General features: G+C 42.6%; 1 protein-coding gene across 4 annotated transcripts in view; it reads right to left on the reverse strand.

Moving 5' to 3' along the window:
* The window catches only part of LY86 (lymphocyte antigen 86), a 60,786-nt gene that overhangs the window by 26,774 nt on the left and 13,379 nt on the right, over positions 1-20,633 (reverse strand). For all 4 annotated transcript variants that reach the window (XR_009262816.1, XM_058733102.1, XM_058733104.1 and 1 more), the window contains exon 2: positions 407-493. Coding sequence is in view for 3 of the 4 variants with exons in the window: in XM_058733102.1 (XP_058589085.1) it covers positions 407-493 (87 nt within the window). In the remaining variant the exon portion in view is untranslated. The remainder of the gene's footprint in view (positions 1-406; positions 494-20,633) is intronic.

The raw sequence follows: 20,633 nt of genomic DNA on the forward strand, positions 1-20,633 counted from the left end.
TCTTTGGGAAATGAAATAAAGCAAATTATAAGCTATGCTGCTGGAGGTTGACTTGTTTGCTGCTGGGATAACAAAGCAAAAGCTCTTTCCTGCATAGACATCAATATTTAGGCTTGACGTGTTATCTTTTGTTGCTGTTGGATATACTGATTCCAGGTGCTTATATCATCCAAATGAATGCTTAGAGTCTTTTCAGTACAAAATCACAGCATTCAGTGAGAGTTCTACTGTGTCTGGATATCACTCAGGAAGAGAAGTGAAAATGGAGATGGAAATAGAGTTAATCCCACAGAATGGTGGGCAACAGTGGCTTAGCTAGCCACTAGAGTTAATGTAAGAAATGGGGGTGTGTGGAGCAGGAAGAGATGGTGCAATGTTTCATTTCATGTCAATAATCTTCACTTACTCAGAACGATTCCAAGCCTAATGTTGAGATTTGACTTCAAGTGTTTAGAACACTGGTCAACAGAAAAGCCAAAATCTTGTAGTGGATCTGCCAAGAAGAACACAACAGATTAGGTGTGAGTACATTGTATACTCTGCAAACTCACATTAAGAATTCACACGAATGATATTTTTTTTTCTCCTATGTGAATCACTAAAATGGATTCAACACCATGTTGCCCAGCACTTTTTTTTTTTTGCATAAATTCACAATGTCTTCAATAATCCCTCCAAGTCTCTCCAAAGCCAATATTGGTCAACGCGATGTTCACCAATGGAAGGCTGTCAATCTGAAATGAGCACGGTGTCTTGATGGGTGGGTGACAATCCGACTTGACATTTTTATCGTTACTTGAATTCTTTTAGTTCCTGAACCTTTGGCCTTAAAATTGCTTATTGGTTATTCTAAACATTTCACAAAGCATTATTATAATTAAAACAGAGGGAAATCTATACAAATTTTCAAAGTTAAGACCTGCCTTTGTAATTTCATGCCATCTCACATCATTCAATGTAATATTTTTTTCCCAAATATTCCATTATATGTGAGGTATTGTGCTAGATATGATAGGGACTGCAAAGATAATATCTTTGCACTTCTGCTCATCAGAAATCTCCAGAAGTTCATTTATGCCTCAGAATAAAGTCAGGAAATGTCCTACTGGCCCCACCTTCCATACTCCATATCGTTAGTTCATCCTCCATGTTTTGAGATCAGGTAATCACCCAGCAAATTCCTGCCAAGTTACCTGCTAAGGTGCTTTCTCTAACATGTAATGGTCTCACCCTTTTGGCTGTTGTCTAATACTGAGGACTTGCTCATTCCCATCTTTTTTGTGAGCGTTTCCCTGACTATCCCCCAAATATTTTTTGGCTTCTCCAAATTCTTAAAACAGTTGTCTGAAATATTATTTCAAAATGTACCAACACATATTACTTTGTAATCTGCTCTTGGATTCATCCTACAACACTCAATCTAAACTTGGAAGCTCCTGAAAGAAAGGAGCTGGGTTTTTGTTTTGGTTTGGTTTCTATGTCCTTTCTTTTTGTTTCCCACTGGGCCCGAGAGAGAGAACTGATTTTAACTGAGAGTCTAAGTTGTAATGGTCAACGGGTTGTGCACTTTATAAGAGTTTTCTGTTTCATCCTCCCGACTCCCTAGTGTGTAGAGCAGAGCCCTGCAGTCGGCTGCATGGAAAACACCCTGTACCTATAGGGAACAAATGGATTGAATGGGCCATGAGTTAAGCTGTTCTTCCTCAGCTCCAGATCCAGTCTTCCAAACTGTGCTGTGTAAACCAGGGCTCTCTGCAATTATGCTTTTCCTTTGCCACCCACCAGCAGAAGTGCCAGAGGAAGACTGAGGCTGAGTGAGGGAAGGAATCTGCTCCTTCTTGCATACTTGTTAGTTCCTAAGAGTGTCACCTGGAAATGGCCTGTCACCCTGGCAGTGGCAATAGGTTCCAGTGTCCAGCTCTCTTCTACACCTTCCCAGAATGAGCTGAGGCTCATCTCTGTGGGCTCCTAAGCTTCTGCTACAATAGTTTCTGCTGCAGAAACTGTCTCCCTTTCCCCAGCAATCTGTGCCTCAGCTTCACAGCGTCCTTCTTTGAAGCTTCCAGGTTCTGGTAACTCCAACTTCTGCCCCCTGCTCTCCCAACCCTCCTGGTGGTTGCTGCTTCCTCGCTGTCCCAGTGAAAATTACTGACATGATCTGTATTTTCCTGATAGGACTTAGACCAATTGAATAAACAACAATCTTGAGAGAGAACTATGATTTTCCTCATTTCACAGATGGGAAAATATAGACTCAGAGAGGTTCTATGAACTTATCCAGGTCCCACTCTATCATGTGGGTAGAGTCAAGATTCAAGCCCAGACTTAACAACAAACAAAAAATTACAGCCCAGTATTGTGCAGAAGTATTCATGAAGTAGAGCCTCAAAGATGTATGTTAATGATTTAATTTGTAAGATGGCCTGGAATATTTTGTGCGCAGGCATATGGCATGTGATAATTCTGTTTCATAACTGGTTTTAATTTCAGCTTAGCTATGAGCTCACATTTGTCAATGATGGTGTTCCAGACAGTTTTATCATCCACACTGCTGACCTGGAAGATATGTGATTGTCTGTGGTATCTGCTGTGGATGGAAATGATCACTAGGCTATTTTGCCTTGCAAATCTAATCTAAGGTGCACTTCTGTTTGATCAAACCCTCTTTGATCTGGCCACTCATTTTCCTGAGGAAAGGCCATTCTGTCTTGCTCATTTTACTCCTTCATAAGCACCTTTGTGTGGTCCTGGGATTCTTTCAGCTTGGGGAATGGGAGAAGGAGGTATGGAGACAATCGTCCCTGCTCAGTATTTGGCACTCAGTATTGACAAAAAGAGGCCAATGAACAGACATTTAGGAAAGTGCACCTGAATGTTTACTGATGTTTTAAAAGTTTAGATAGAAAAAATAAACAAAGGGCAGGAGAAGGAAATAAAACATCTTGATACTGGAAAAATATTGTTAGAAAAATAATCTTAAAAAATTGTATTTCTTTGGGGGGTGAGGGGCAGAGAGAGAGAGAGAGAGAGAGAGGCCCAAGCAGATTCAGCACTGTAACCACAGAGCCTGATGCCAGGCTCAAACCCACGAACTGTGAGATCATGACCTGAGTCAAAACCAAGATCACGACGCTTAACCAACTAAGGCACCCAGGCACCCTCGCTTTAAGCTTTACACTTCCTTCTGGTGCCAGTTTCTCAGATGCCCTAGGGGCCAGGGCCATGGGGATCCATCCCACGAACTGTGAGATCGTGATCTAAGCTGAAATCAAGAGGTGAACAACTTCACTGACTTAGCTATCTAGACATGCCCAGGAGAATAATCTTAATAGGGAACAAAGTCACAAAGAAAGCAGTAGATTGCTTCTCTCTGAGGGTGGATACACAAAAACATTAAAATAGATTGCTTCAGGGGCACCTGGATGGCTCAGTTGGTTAAGCTTTTGACTCTTTCAGCTCAGGTCATGCTCTCCTGGTTTATGAGTTCAAGACCTACATCCGGCTATGTGCTAATGGTGCAGAGCCTGCTTGGGATTCTCTCTCCTTCACTCTCTGCCCCTTCAGCTCTCTCTCTCTCTTTCAAAATAAATAAACTTAAAAAAAAAGACAGATTGCTTCAAAATCTCTTAGGGGTTTGGTGATCTTTCCTAGCTGTTATTTTTATTCTATATTTGTGATCGAATTTTATATTTGAGAGTGAACATGCAGTTTGTAGTTGTCTTGGGAAAAGTGACATCAATTCCTCCTGTCCCCCAGTCTCATCCTCAGAGGCTAGCCTTCCCTCTGCAGATTTGTGTTTTCACTCAGGCTCTTTATTGCCTTGTATTTTCTTTATACCTTTGCCATCCCTCTACTAGATGCTGTAAGGCAGGCTTCCAGCCTCAGGGTATAGCACAATGCTTTAAGATTATGCTAAGTTCCAAGTGATTGTTTGATGAATTGAATGATAAATGTTGTATATAGTAAACTTGTAGAGAACTCTAAGACAGGTTTTCTCAACCTTGGCACTACTGACTTTTTGGGTCAGATAACCCTTTTTTGTGGGAGTTGTCCCGTGCATTGTAGGATGTTAGCCACATCTTTGGCCTTGACCCCCCAGATACCAGCAGCACCCCCTACCCCTAAATCCAATTGTGACATCCAAGGATGTCTCCAGACATTGCCAAAATGTGTCCTGGAGGACAAATCCGCCTGTGGTGGAGAACCTCTATTTTCAAGAACTTCTTTGTCGCTTACCAGGCAAGTGGCTTGGAATCGCCTACCAAAATAAAAGATGGCGGATTGCATTTTTTAAGTAGTTCTTCTTATGTAATTTGAAAACTGCTGGGGGCAGGGTGGTGGTGGTGAGAGGAGAGAGTCCCTTGGACACTTGCCTCAAGTAATTTTTAATACATATAAATTGGATTATCTGAACTTGGATCTTCTGAAAGAATGAAATTGGAAAGTTAATGAGAGTTGGTGTTCCCGGGCTATGAGGGCAGAGATAAATGTTTCCTCTAGACACTTCATTGTAGAATGGCAAATGAGCTGAGAAAAAGCCAAAGCTTCATCGTGAAATATACAATCTTTTCATTTTGAATATTTTTTTTCCTTAGCCTCTGTGTTATAACCCCCTTCTGTCTGTTCTGTTGACATCTATGGGTTCTGCCCAAGTTTCAGGGAGTGAGCCGGGGATGCCCCGAACTGCCTCTGCTGTCCCTGGCCTCTGGGACACATGTGCATATGGAAGGCAGGCTCCTCTAAACAGCTGAAAGCAAATGGTGCTGGGGGTGAGGAAGAGGCTTCGGGAAAGCAGCTGGCTGCATCTGCCTTGCATATTAAGGGCAGTGGTCCTGGAGCTGTTTTCCTGCTCATCCATAGAGTAGAATAGAATTAGATAAACAGGTGGGACTAAGTGTGAGCAGGGTCTTAACAAATCTCAGCTCCAGAACAATTTTTGTGCCTTAATCTCTGTTGGTGGCCTGCGTTCGCCTGGTCTTGGCCAGAATTGGATGGTCCAGGAGAGGACAAGCTCTCCTTGGTAGTTTCTCGTCAGTGCCAAGCCTCAGCTAGAATCAGGATAGAACACTAAACCCAACAGCACAGGCTCTGGAAATGTAGTTCCTTACTGGAGGGTGGTGGGGATGCAAGCTTGATGGGTCTGGGGGCGGGTAGTGCCCTCTGCTGGGTTCCTTGCTGCTTTGTTCTCAGGCATCAGTTGCTGAGTCCTGGAGTCCATGGGTGTCACCTGGCAGGCAGCAGCCGTATTGCTGGGTGCTTTGAGGGTTACCAGAGGGGCCAAATCTCATGCTACTATTTTTTAAATATCTCATAGCTCTGCTTGAGGGTTACTTTTTACTTTATATTTTGAATAATTATATTCTCACAAGATGTTGCAAAAAGATACTGAGAAGTTTCACTCACCCTTCATTCTGCTTTCCCCCATCACAACATCTTACATATAATAGAGTACAACATCAGAACCAGGACTCTGACACTGGTACCATGAACAGAGTTTATTCAGACTGTACCAGTTTTATACACATTTATGTGCGTGTGTTTGTGTGTGTGTGTGTGTGTGTGTGTGCATGTGTGTGTGTGTATGCACACATGCACATGGATGCCTTTACATTTTGATTGCTTAGGTTTTACAAACTGTTGCAAAATGGGTGAAGCACTGGGGCGTCTGGGTGGCTCAGTCGGCTGAGCATCAAACTTGGGCTCAGGTCATGATCTTGTGGTTTGTGAGTTCAAGCCCCATGTCAGGCTCTGGGCTGACAGCTCAGAGAGGCTGGAGCCTGCTTCAGATTCTGTGTCTGTCTCTCTGTCCCTTCCCCACTACTGCTCTCTCTCAAAAAGAATGAATAAACATTTTTAAAAAACTGGGTGAAGCACTGGCTCTTCTGCTCTTATGGCAGTGCCAGCTCAAGCCTCACCTCCACTGGCCTTCCCATGTCTCTGCCAAGTCGATCTCTAGGCTTATCCATGTTCTTCCTGCTGCACGAAGGTAATCTCTCTCTCTGTCTCTCTCTGTCTCTCTCTGTCTCTCTCTTCCTTGTGTGACTATGAGTGGATGTGGGCTAACAAGTCTGAAATCTGCAGGGCAGGACAGCAGGCTAGAAACTCAGGTTGCATTTCTGTGGTGGCAGGCTTGCAACTGAATTGCTGCTTCTTCTGGAAACTTCAGAATTTTCTCTTAAGGCCATCAAAGGATTGGATGAGTCTCACCCACATTAGTGAGGATAACCAGCGTTACTCAAAGCTTATTGATTATAAATGTTAATCACATCCATAAATACCTTCAAGGGAGCATCTTTTATTTTTTAAGTTTATTTTTTTATTTAGAGAGAGAGCACTTGCACACACACATGAACAAACAGAGGAGGGGCAGAGGGAGAGGGAGAGAGAATCCCAAGCAGGCTCCATGCTCAGTGCAGAGCCTGATGTGGGGCTCGATCTCACAACCATGAGATCACGGCCTGAGCCGATATCAAGATTCGGATGCTTAACCGACTGAGCCACCCAGGTGCCCCGATCTTCACTGCAACACCTTGCAAACAAATGGGCACCAGAGCCTAGCCAAGTGGATGCATAGAATTCATCATTATGGGGGGCCTTTTGTGTTGTATTGCTGGAACCCTCAATAGCCCTTCAAATTGTGCCTTCACAATCCTTCTTGTTCTTATACGGTCCAAAGTAACTTGGGATTCAAATATCTCTGACTGGCTCCATATGTTTCTGGGGTGGATATATTGAACTCCCTACCAGTGGCAGGCACTGTGCTTAATGCTTGGGATATAGAGATTCAAAGAAGCCATCTTAGTTTTCAGGAGTATATGAGTAGGGATGTCCTGGCCCATGGAAGCCCAAAGAGTGAGCCAGTAACTATGTTTGGGGAGCCATTGATGATTGTAGAAGGAGAGGGTGACATGATATGATCCGTGCTTTCTTTACCTGCAATGGTTTCTCTCCCTTCTATCCAAACCCTGACCTCTTTGGGAAATATATTACCTCATTCCACCAGCTTCTTTCTTTTTATTCCTATGAATTTATGATCTATGCTGATTATTTAGCATGTAACATGGGCTACATTGCATAGTTACTCAATGCTTTATATGATAATGTCTTGCTTCCTCAACCAATGTCAGATCTTCGAGGGCAGGACCTTTCTATTGTATATTATTGTATCATATTCGCCTCCCTTGTATTTTGATTACTCCTCCCCTTCCCGTCACCTCCAATGGCAGGTGCTAACTCAGTTTTTGCTGATAAATCAGTCTTACTTTTATTCTCTGGTTTCCGAAAGCATGTTTCCCTCTATCTGCAGTGTAAAAATCAATTTGGCTAATTTCCAGTAAATGTCTTGTGAGAAGTTTAGACCCCACATAGGAAAACTTTGATTGCCTCCCCTACTTTTTGTTTTGTTTTGTTTTGTTTTCTACACCTTCACAGTCCGGCTCAACTACCCCCTCCCCAGGATTCCAACTGGGGTTTTCTCACCTGTCCTTCCCCTGGTCTCTCATGGTACCCTGTGTATATTTTTATCATCGTGAGTGTGGGAATTATTACTAGTTTGCACTCTAGTAGATTGCACTAGGGTATAAGCTGTGAGTGGTCAGGAGCTAGGCTTTGTTTACTCATCACCACATAACCAGAATCTAGTCTAGTAGGCATATCTCAGAATATCAGTTGGTTGGATAAATAGATGGGAAGGACAGAAAGTCAGTTAGTCTGATGATAACAGAAGGGAAATTGAGCATTTATTTCCAGGCTTGGTGGGTGCCAGCAATTACTGGGGAAGACTGAGTTGGAAGGCCAGTGATATCAAACCTCTCCCCATACCTGGAAGTTTCTCTTGGAAGGTGTTAGTACATTAACTTTATCATCATCATAATAAGAATTTTGCTTTGGCACTTAGGATGGAGTTTCAGAGTGTGGTCAAAAATCTAATCCCAGGCCAAATAGTAGAAGATATTCATTCCTCTGCCATCTTTCAGAATTCTTTCCCCCCAAAAAACTCCAAACAACAAATAGGCCTTGCTTTTGACTTCTTCCTTTAAGTTACATGATTACCAATTCTGCAAATTTGTATTCTGTATCTTATACAGGCCTAATTGTACATGGATCTGGAAGTCTGCCTTTTTTGACTGGGGTATTTTAATTTGTTTGTGCGATTCGCAGGACAACTGTCAAGGGTCACTGTGGATCCCTAAAAAGAGGATGGTGTGTAAGGTTTCATGTGTAAGTGAGATGTCTTTGCTGGAAATTCATTACCATGGCAACATAAAATTAACTTTCCTCTTTTCGTCCTTGATGCCACTGTGGTACGTTCCTTCTACCCCTTCCCTCAGACTCCCTCTCTGCCTTTGAAGATAGAGAAGTGACTTATAATGTGGCAAACGTATTTTACCTATGTTGCTCTGTTATTTCCTGATATCTTTTTATTTCTGCCTTTCAAATCTTGTTACTCTAGGACAGCACAGGGATGCCCCCCAATGGGCCATTAATTCAAATAATAGCAGTCCCACCATGTTCCAGTCTCTTTGGAGGTATTTCCTTGGGAATTGACTCACACAGGCAAAGTCAGATGTATGGTCTGACTTCTCATTTTATCTTGGATAGGCAGATGGTGTATTCAAACTGTGTTTGACTAGGCCAGTTTACCCAGAGCCCTACTGTTGATGTTGATTGAGTAGGCTCCCCCAAGTCTAGAAGCATCCAAGGAACTTGCCTATTCTGTTTAGTATTTAAAATTATTTAACTTTCTGTTGCTAATCTGTAGTTAATCCATACGGGATAGAAAAATGGAGAAAAGCTAAAATGTCTTTTTTTCCTTTTAATGGAAAATTAGACTTCAGAGCATGAGTCTCCACTACACTTTGAGGGTGGGGATTTACATTTCGCCAGCAGGTAAACTTCTTTCCCAGGAAGGAGCACACATGTGGTTTCATACTCTTTGGCTTAGGTATGTCAGAAACCATGGCAGTGTTTGGTGACACTGAGACACAATCAGGATATACCTGTCATATTTCACTTCTGCATTTCCTGCAAATCTTTCTATTTTCTGACAGGGCACAAGGACTGGGTTATGATGTACAGGTGGTTTACTTGATGGTGTGTGTGGCTTTGAAGATAAACTCTGGGACTATTCTTCAAATGCTGGGCACGCTGAAAAGGAATTCCCTCCTGCTTCTGGAAATCATGAACTGGGAAAAAGCTAAGGACTTTGTCCTTGGCGTCTGATGCTGTGGAATATGAAGCATAAGTGAGTAGGGGCCAGTAAACTGGGTGAGAGGGAACATCTGACATCATCCCTGTCTGCTTATTTATAGAACTGGACTTGCACCCAAAGAACCAGGAGGTTCTAAGATATATATGAATCATTGACTCTGGCCCCTGTCTTGTGGGTGGCCAGGACATCAGGTATTAATATCTCCATTTTGTGATGAAGAGGCTGATATCTAGGGCAGCAAAGTAATGGACTCCAGTCTCCAGACTCAGCCTGCTGTGGCTCTGCTCTCACACAGCTGTGTGTGATAGACAAACAGCAAGAGAGGTCAACTCACTCAGAGAAGGAAACAGAGCTCTGGACAGAAGTGGAATGAACCCAGATACATGCACCAAGACTGCTCCTCTTGTGTCTCAGGTTGATCATGAGGAGGGACAAGGCAAGGCAGACCCGAGTCCTCAGTTTTGCTAGGCTTGCTGGCTAGACTTCCTTGCAAGGATTGTTTGCTAGGATTGCCTAGCTCAATGTTACTCTGCAAAGCTGGGTGGCTGTTTCCCAACCCAAAGGACTCTGGGAAAGCACAGATGAAAAAACAGAGGTGTTAGAAGGTTTTTGTAGGAATTAAGCAATCCAAGGGGTGCCTGGATGGCTCAGTTGGTTGAAGGTCCACCTTCACCTCAGGTCATAATCTCATGGTTCATGGGTTCAAGCCCCAAGTCAGGCTCTGTGTTGACAGCATAGAGTCTGCTTGGGATTCTGTCTCCCTCTCTCTCTGCCCTTCTCCTGATCTCTCTCTCTCTCTCTCTCTCTCTCTCTCAAAATAAATAAATAAACATTTAAAAAACTAAAAATAATTCATGTAAAGCATCTAGGCCAGTGGTAACTACATAGTAGATTTTCAATCATTGGGCAAAAAAGGATGGATTCTGTTAGGGCAACATTGACTATACTTCTTGTGACCATTCAAAATGAAACTAACTTCTTTTTAAAATTTTCTTTGTCACATTAAGAGCACTCTAGGGTTTAAAATAATTTAGTAAAGTTCAATAGATATTTCTGAAACAAAACCTAGATGTCAGCTAGAGCCTCTCAGCCGTTGAGATATAAATAGGATCACACTGAACACGGTTAGAGGTTGGAGATGTTCTTTGTCCCTTGTTCTTAAACTTGGCTGCACATTGGAGTCACCTGGGGAGCTCTGTAAAATTACTGATGCCTGGGTCCTGCCTCAGATGTTCTGGATACTGTCTGGGCCTCAAGATTCGTATATACTCCGCAGGTGATTCTATTGTTCAGCGACTTGTGAAAACCATGGTCATAAGCCACACTAAGTTGTGTGCTCATTCCCTGAGCTTGGGTTGGCATGGGTGGGCTTCTAGATCTATTGTGCTATTATTCCAGGCTGAAAATTTAATCATTTCACAGATTTCCTAAGAAATCTCCTCACAAAACTTTTCACAAATTTATAGATTGTATGCAGAAACGGGGGGGAGGGGGAGGGTGTTTCACCATATTCCTGGCTCCCCCCTACCTGTCTTCCTCTCTCTAACTTCTTTCTCTAGACAAACTATTTCCCATTGTCTCCATGCTGAGGGTCTGGAAGCACACCAGGTGCTCCAGGGCTTCAGTAGCCACCCCAGTGGCTTGTAAAGGAATTCGTTCAAGAAAGACTTAGTTAGAATTCTTGGAACAGCCCCTTAAGAGAATTTTTTTCTGCTTCATTTCAGGAACATGGACTCAATGCCAAACACTAACCCAGGCATGGAAAGGTTTGAGATGGGGTCCAGGGACCAAGAGGATAGAGGTAAAAAGGTGGACATTGAGGGCTGTTGGGAGAGAGTGGGCATAGGGTGGGGGGCATGTGAGGGGAAGAGAAAGTGTGGGCTCAGAGAAGCTGGCCATCCAGGACCAGTGGGCTGCCTACAGGGCTCACTCAGACCTCTGTGCTGAGGGGGGAGCAATCACTTGTGTGTAGGGATCCAAGCAATCCCTGAAATTAAAAATACTAAAAACTTGGGGTGTCTGGATGGCTCAGTTGTTTAAGAGTCCAACTCTTCATTTCTGCTCAGGTCATGATCTCATGGTTTGTGGGTTTGAGCCCTACATCAAGCTCTGCACTGACAGCTCAGAGCCTGCTTGGGATCCTCTCTTTGTCTCTCTCTCTGCTCTTCCCATAAGCACCCCACACCCTCTCAAAATAAATAAGTAAATAAACTTAAAAATACTAAAACTTTGTGATTGACAATAAAAGACATTCTGGCCTTAATTAAGTATATAATTGAACGATTAGTTGTGTCTTTTGTGGCCTAATTGGCTCTACTTTCCTATACCCTTTATGTCCACAAAGCTGACCAAGGTCCACCATGGTGGGGCTCAGAACCTTTGGGTGTCATTGTCGGCAGAATGTGTCATGTTGTATGTGTTTGGTATCTCTCCATAAACCTCCATGACCTTTGGGGATGGAATGTCAACATGTCCATCTACTTTTTTTTTTTTAAGTTTATTTATCTATTTTGAGAGAGAAAGAGAGAGGGAGAGGGAGAGAGAGAGAGAGAGAGAGAGAGAGAGAGCAGGGTGAGTATGAGTGGGGGAGGGGCAGAGTGAGAGAGAGAGAATCCCAAGCAGGCTCTGCTCTGCCAGTGCAGAGCCCAATGCAGGGCTCGAACCCGCTAACCATGAGATCCATGACCTGAGCTGAAGTCAAGAGTCAGACACTTAACTGACTGAGCCACCAAACTTCCTGGGTCCATCTACTTTTTATTGAATTTTTTTTCTTCTTAAGAGGCTGCCTCTGTTCCTGAACACAGGCACAAGTACAGGCTACCAAGAAATAAAAACTTTTTCATTTTCAGAAGAGAGGTAAGGTTTAAGCTATAAACTCTCCAGAAAATATTTCCATAAAAATTTGAGAATGAAAAACAACAACAACAACAACAACAACAACATACAGTCCCTTTACTATTTCTGAATTCCACACTCCGACAATATCTTGTTTGTCTGATTTGCACTATGTAATAGGTACTGGATAATTGTTGAGTGAATAAAGGAACGTTGAAAAACAATCAGACAGGGGTAAGTAAGGGATTGAAGTGATTTTGGAAATGGTCTGCCTGCTCCTTTATCTCCTCAGATGTTTTGCTAAAACATTTCTGTTTTAATAAGTCTCAATCTTAATTTGTCTTCTCCTAATACAAGTGGACATAAAGATCACTTCCCCCTATAGTTCTCAGTACTCAGACTGGGGACGGAGGGGGGCGGTCAACGTTCTTCTGGTGAGATTGTGTTTGTGACACACACTTGAAGTCAGACCAACCAATCAGAGCCTGCCAGCATTTGGACTCTTCCTATTTTTTGTGGGTGACCAGAAAATAGAGTAGGAGATGCTACATCAACAGGGGAGACAAGAACTCTAATACCAGTCTATTGATCAAATCCCGAACGTGTTTGAAGCTCCTACCATGGGCTGAACACTGTGAAAGATACAAAGATGAGTTAGTTTTAGGCATAACCCCTGACTTTCTGGAACACAGAGTGTAGAAGGAGAAAGGAAAGGTGAATAGACAATCTCCACACAGCATAGCTACAAGGTGCAACAAAGAACAAGGGGGGTGTGCATGATCCAGTGTGAGTGGTCAGAGATGGCCACCAAATGGAGATGATGCCAGCGCTCAGACTTGCCAGCTGCAGGGGACGCAGGAGAATGAAATCAATGGTCATTTTTGTAGCTCTGACCACAGACAGGTGCTATTCGAAGCACTATGTGTGTATTAGCTTGAATACTTTCAAAAGCCTTAAGAGAGAAATAGTATTATTATCTGCATTTTAGAGTCTAGGAAACTGAGGCAAGGAGGGCTTAAGGAAAGTGTCTAGAGTCACACACCTGAAAGGGGCTGCAGTATGAACCCAGAGAGACTGTCTATACACAGGTACTCTTTTCCAAGAAACTTGGGCAGAGAGAACAACACATACAAAAACTCTGAAGGCCTCAAGAGCATGTAATTTCTGGGAGCTTCACATTTGCCAACAAAGCCCTTTGTGAAATCAGGGAAGTTCTTCATTTGTGGCATTCACCTTGAATGTTATATATGCAGTCAGTTCAGATTCTTCGAAGACTTGAGGTCAGAGGTGGGTGGTGTTTGTAGGAACATACACAGATCTTAAAGATCCTAGAGTCACCTCAGGAAGGATCCTGAAAAGGCCAGAATACTTAACTTTCTTTCTTCTCTTGTTTAGAAAGGCACTGGAAAGGTAGATTTCTGCTTTCTTCCTATGTATTTCCCAAGAAGGTGCCAACCTTAGTGAAGCACACGTTTCTGTTTTTTTTTTTGTTTTTTTTTTTGTTTTTTTTTTTTTTTTAATTTTGGGAGAGAGAGAGCATGAGCCAGGGAAGGGCAGAGAGAGAAGGAGAGAGAGAATCCCAAGCAGGCTCTACACTGTCAGCACAAGACCATGAGATCATGACCTGAGACAAAATCAAGAGTTAGACACTTAACTAACTGAGCCACTGAAGCGCCCCAGTGAAGCACATGCTTCTGTGGTTGTTGGGGTTAAGAAGACTGCACCGTCATCACTGGCCTGCATCTTGCAGGTAAGCTCTGAGTTCTCACCCTTTCTCAGACTTTGCCAAACATCTTCCCATCATGTGGAATTGAATAACTGTACTGCTGATGTCCAGTTTGACCCAAAACCAGTTTGTCCTTTGCAGTCCTTAAATACTCTCCTCCCCCCATCCCACACTCCACAAGAACAAAAACCGCAACTGTGTGTCACTGTGGTCTTCTAGGCTAACCATTTTAGGGGACTCTTTCTAGAAGTAATAGGAATAGCTACTTCTACTTAACTCAGAATTTAAGTCAAGGCGACAGCCAGCCATCTTACTGAGCCTCTCTTTCCTCATCTGTAGAAGGAAAAACTTGGCACCACTTAAAGCTTTCTTTTTAAAAAAATTTTAAGTTTATTTATTTATTTTGAGAGGGAGAGAGAGAGAAAGAGAGAGAGAACGCCAGTGGGGGAGGAGCAGAGAGAGAGGGAGAGACAGAGAGACAGAGAATCCCAAGCAGGCTCAGCGTTGTCAGCACTGAGACTGATGCGGGGCTCAAACCCATGAGCTATGAGATCATGACCTGAGCTGAAACCAAGAATCGGACACTTAACGGACTGAGCCACCCAGATGCCCATGCTTTAAGCTTTACACTTCCTTCTGGTGCCAGTTTCTCAGATGCCCTAGAGGCCAAGGCCGTGGAGCCTGCATGTGGGGCTCAGAGCCTGTGCTGTCGACAGAACTGCTGAAAGTGAGATGCAGGGACTTAGGCTCAAACCTAGAGCTGGGACTTTTTTCTTTTTTTTGACTTTTTATTTTGCAATAATGATAGATTTACAGGAAGTTGCAAGAAGAGTACAGGGAGGTCCTGTGTATCCTTCACCTGGCTCCCTCCATGCTAACATTTTACATAATTGAATTTAACCAGTTTTTACATGCACTCGTGCATACACATGTGAACACATGTGCATGTGCAGTTTTACGTAATTTTATCGCGTGTAACCACCACCCTAATCAAGACACAGATACAAAGGATATTCCTCAGGCTCCCTTTGATAATTATCCCCTTCCTTACCCTTAGCAACCACCAATCTGCTCTCCATCAATATAATTTTGTCATCCTGAGAATGTCATACAAATGGATGCATATGGTGTGTAACCTTTTGAGATTGGTTGTTTTCACTTGGCATAGCATCCTTGAGATCCATCTAGGTTGTGGTGTGTACCAACAGCTAATTCGTGTTTATTGCTGAGCTCTATTCTACAGTATGGATGCACTATGGTTTGTTAACCATTTACCTACTGAAGGACATTTGGCCAATTTGAGGCTATGACAGATAAAGCTCTTATGATCTGTCACATGCAGGTTTATATGGACATAGTTTTCATTTCTCTGGGATATGTACCAGGAACTGAGATGGCTGAGTAATACAGTAAACGTATATTTAGTTTCCTAAGAAACAGCTTTGCTGTTTTCCGTACGGGCTGTACATTTTACATTCTCTCCAGCAATGTAAGCAGGTCTTGTTAAAGGAAAATTCTTGCTAGAGAAGCTTGTTCCCCAGGGAGAAATCAGAGAAGGAGCTTGTGGTCCAATATGGGGTCGATAGCTTCTATACCTGCTCAGCCTTGGAGATTGTGACCAGACTCCCTCTGTGACGTGAGAAGAATTTCTCAGAAATGATTCAAATACAGTAAAACCTTGGTTTGCAAGCATAATTCGTTCCAGAAACATGCTTGTAATCCAAAGCACCTGTATATTGATATTTCCCCATAAGAAATAATGGAAACTCAGATGGGTCATCCTACAACACCAAAATATTCATATAAAAATGATTACAATACTGTAATATAATGCAAAAAATACAAAATATAAAGAAAAATAAATTAACCTGCACTTAGCTTTGAAAACCTTCATGGCTGGTGTGAGGGAGACAAGAGAGAGGAGGGTGATTGTGTAGGACAACTTTCACTGTCACTAACAGAATCACTGCTATCTATTGGCTCAATGGAATCTTTTTCTGCATGGGGCCATTGTATACACTCGCACAGATGTTGACTACAGTACAGTATGAATAAACTCTTGTCATCTACTGTATTTAATGTAACTGGCAATAAGGCAGCAGAGGAAAGCATCTCTATCTGCAGGCAGCCTGACCTAGAATGAAGCAAAGCATTCCTAAGCTTCCTCTTGTATGAAAAAGCAAAGGACTGTCCATAGGTGCTTTGAAGTGACAAAAAATACACTAGTGCCAGTTGTGGGCACCTTCCAACGTTCTGAAAAATCATTGATTTCTGCCAAACACCACAGCCTGAGACTGAGCATCAGAGCATGGGAGACAATCACCCACAATCCCATAGCAAGAGGGGGTGGGGTGGGGAAGAAGAGCCATTTTCTCTGTTGTGATCATGTGATGTTTGGCGTCTTGTACTACTCGTATTGCAAGACATCACACGCACTTGTTTATCAAGTTAAAATTTGTTAGAAAAATGTGCTTATGTTGCAGAACACTCACAGAACAAGTTACTCGCAATCCAAGGTTTTACTGTACTAGGAGCCATGAAGTGCAGGGGGTAGCCATGGTAATTGTTGGTAATAATGTGTGGGTTGGGAGGCTTAGATACTTGTGGCAGGGAGCTTCCTTACTTTGCCACCCGCCTTCCTTCCCGATGCTGCCCTTGGGGCTCCTGAGGCAATTTTGGCCACACTCCGTCTTATAGAGGCCTGCAGGGCAAGTGTTCATTCTTGAGATCTGTTTCCCTAATGCTGTCTGGTATGAGATCAACTTGATATATTTTTTGTCCCCCTTGGGTACTGCTCTCCCCACATGTGGTAATGAATTGTCCATGCTGCCTCCAATCAGTCCCACAAGAGGAAAAAATCAATTTACACTTTTTCAAGGAAGCAATCCTATTGACAGAGCTGACGTGTTGTCTTAGTTCGCCGGGCTGCCATAACAAAATCCCACAGCTTGGGTGGCTTAAACAGCAGACATTTGTTTCTCACAGCTCTGGAGGCTGGAAGTCCAAGATCTAGGTGCTGGCTGATGTGGTTTGTGGTGAAGGCCCCCTTCCTGGATTACGGATGGCCACCTTCTCAATGTATGCTTGCATGGCAGAGAGGGAGACAGCAAGCTCTCTTTGGTCTCTTCCTCTTATAAGGACACTAGTCCTATCATGGAACCCCCTTCACATAATCTCATCCAACCTTCCCACAGGCTCCACCTCCTACTACCTTCACATTGTGGTTTAGGGCTTCAACATAAGAATTTTGTGGTGGACACAAACAGTCTATAATATGTGTAAAGACCCTCCTCTTCGCTGTTAGTGGGTTGGTAAAGGGGTCACTCAGTGACACTGTCTCCAAATGTGACCACCTTGATTGAGAATGAAGAGAAGGGCTCACTCACAGAAAGGCATTTGAAGGAAGAAGACATGTTCAAGGAGGATCACTGGCTCTTTCTTCAGAGAATAAGAGGCACAGTATCTCTAGGGCATGGAATCAACCTTTCCTCAAGATGCCTTGGAGATTTCCTGAGAAGATGAAGTGGGTACCCAACCAGAGTTTCTTCCAGAGGGTCTTGTAGTGAAATCAAGGAAGTAGGATTCCTCATTCCCCAAACCAGTTCACCATTCCTTCCTGTGTCCCCCACATTGGGAGACAGAGCCAGAATAGGTCTGCTGGATGTCCCAGCTCTGCAATTGAGCTCTCCCTGCTGGGAAGGATGGAGATGTTTCTGTGGGAAAACCCACACTTCTCCAGCACTTTGTCACTTGTGTTACACAGACCACCCTAGGAATAAGATCCCATGGCATGAATGATATAGGACTACGATCACTCACAGGTCAATGCTGGAGGAGAAGAGAACCAGCTGCCTTTGGCTTGACCCTTCTGTCAACAAAATTAACTCCTAAGCAAACAAAGGGCTTATCTCTCTGCTTCCCAAATCAACACAATCCTACGACTTCCCTCCTGGTTAAAGGATTAAAAATACTTTTGCTAAAAATAAAATAAAAGAATTATATTGGAAGATAGCAAACTAACAGGAAAAATAAGATGGGAAACCTCACTTCAGATTAATCAATGAGGATAGAGTACCTGCTGTATACCCACAGCCTTCCTGCCCCCACCCACACTCAAGTTAAATGCAGCACGTTGATCACAGCGAAGTTTTTGTTGTTGTATTTAATGTTTATTTTTGAAAGAGAGAGAGAGAGAGAAAGAGAGAGAGAGAGAAAGAGAGCAGGGGAGAGGCAGAGACAGAGGGAGTCACAGAATCCAAAGCAGGCTCCAGGCTCCAAGCTGTCAGCACAGAGCCCAACGCAGGGCTTGAACTCACAAACTGGTGAGATCATGATCTGAGCCAAAGTCAGGGGCTTAACTCACTGAGTCACCCAGGTTCCCCTGATGGTAGCAAGGTTTTAAGTAGACCCCTGATTCAACACTTCACCTTTCTCTTTCACATCATTGCTGTAACCACTTAGATATTATTCAGCCTTTTCTTGCATCTGTTCATATGTTTTCAGAACATAATATTTGAAAGATGTTATTGTGGGGAAACATTCCTAGATAAGAACCCTAGAGCAATTCTAAATACTTTTGCCTGGCCTTAAACCTGAGAGGTAGGAAAAAAAAAAGTCCTGGGCTGGGAAACCTTTTCTGATACAAGGAGACATAAATCATAGATGCTGCCAACAGTTTATAATTATAAAAAATTGGAAGCCACCAAAAGATTAATCAAAAGGAGAGTGGATACAATTGCAGTCTACACAAATAATTATATACTCTACAGCTGTGAAAATGAATTAACCAAAGCTATGCATGCTAGCTATCTCCTGGAATAAATGTCATGCATAGGTCCCCAAAGAAATTGTTCAAGCAATGCTCTTATTAATTCCAATGATTTTTAGATTAGGTTTTTCTGCTTGGACAGTCCTATTGTATGCATATAATAACATCTTTGTTTCTTCTTTTCAAATGCTTAAATGTTTTATTTTTCTTGTCTCACTGCCTTCAGTGCAATGTGGAATAGAAATAATGATGGTAGGCATGCTTGCCTCATTTTTATATTTAAAGGAAATGCTTCCAATGTTTCACCATTAAATGTGATGTTCACTGTAGGTCTGTGTTTTAGGTGTGCTTTGGGATTGTAGTGTAGGTGTAAAATTCAGAGAGCTGATTCTTAAAGTTCAAGCTAGTGTTCTTTTTTGTAAAACAAATCCGCTTACCTTAGTCAGTGTATATATATTAGGACCTCTGATATATTTGTAATGATTTCTCATTTACATGTGGATTTTCTTAATGCCCTGATCCTTCCATGCTACTTTGTCTCCTTCATTCTGACATTCTTTTGGATTGATTGGAGTGTTTTTTTTTCTTTTACAAGTTTGAAAGTAATATACTATATGGCTAGTTTTTAAATAGTTGCCCTTGAATTTCTAACATGAATATTTCACTTAATAAAGCTTAAAATTAAATATTAGCTTTTTTTCCTTTTTCCTTTTCCTTTTGGCATTATTTATTTACTTATTTATTTTATTGTGGTGAAAACCACATGATATTAGATTTATCATTTATCATTTAGATTTATTACATTTAATCATTTTCAAGCACACAGTTCAGTAGTGTTAAGTATATTCACATTGTTGTACTACCATAGGACAACAGAACTTTTTCATTTTGCAAAAGTAAACGTGGTCTTTACTCTCTGCCTGATAAATACAAGGATAAGGACATCAGAATGCTTTATGCCATCACCAGCCCCCTCCTCCATGTGCTATTATTTGTGCTGAATTATGGCTTTGTTGTAGGCAGCCTCTAATACCGCCCCCCAGTGGACCCTGCTCCTAATTCAAGCCCTTGTGTGAAGCTCTCCCCTGAGAGACCCAGTGACTTGCTTCTAAGCAGTAGAGCATCGCGAATGTGTTGGGAAGTTGCTTCTGAAATTAGGCTACAAAAAAATCTGCCTCTCTTGCCTTCTCTTACTCTCTTGCTTGGAGCCCTTGCTCTGTGGGAGCACAGCGCCATGTTGTGAGATGCCCGCGTGGCAAGCAACTGATGCCTCTGGCCAACAGCCACTGAGGACCTGAATCCAGCTAACAGCCATGTGAGTGAGCTTGGAGTGACCTTCTGGGGCCTGACTCTAGCCACACTCATATGAGTTTGGGAACAGATCTTCTCTCAGTCAAGCCTTGAGACGGCTGCAGTCCAGACCAACACCTTGATCAGCCTTTTAAGACACCCTGTGTCAGAGACACCCAATGAAACCATGCCTAAACTCCTGCAGAGAAAACCTGAGACAGTAATGTCTGTTGTTCAAAGCTGCTAAGTTTTAGACTAATTTGTGATGCAACAATGGAAAACAAATATATTCCCTTTTCAAACTAGACATTATTATCATCCTTATACTCATCACTTATTTGAATTTGCCAACTCTTTTCTTGCTAGTCCATCTTGCATATCTGAACTTACTTCTTTTTTTAAAAGTATTTTTAGTATTTCTTTTTTTAAAGTTTATTTATTTATTTTGAGAGAGACAGAGACAGTGTGAGCGGCGGAGGGGCAGAGAGAGAGAGAGGGAGAGAAAGAATCCCAAGCAGGCTCTGTGCCACCAGCAGAGATCCCAATGTGGGGCTCATACCCATGAACTGAGATGACCTGAGCTGAAACCAAATGTTACACACTTAACTGGCTGAGCCACCTAGGTGCCCCTCCAAACTTACTTCTGAGAGATCATTGTGTTTCTTTCTGAAGTATCCCTTGGGAAGTTCCTTTACTGAGTCTTTTGGGGGAAATTCTAGATTTTGTTTGTTCAAAAAACATCTGAAATTTAATTTCTAGACTTGGGGTTTCCTGGATCATGAAGGTAATATACATTTGGACCC

Source organism: Neofelis nebulosa, chromosome 6, assembly GCF_028018385.1.
Source record: "Neofelis nebulosa isolate mNeoNeb1 chromosome 6, mNeoNeb1.pri, whole genome shotgun sequence".
Classification (NCBI taxonomy): Eukaryota; Metazoa; Chordata; class Mammalia; order Carnivora; family Felidae; genus Neofelis; species Neofelis nebulosa.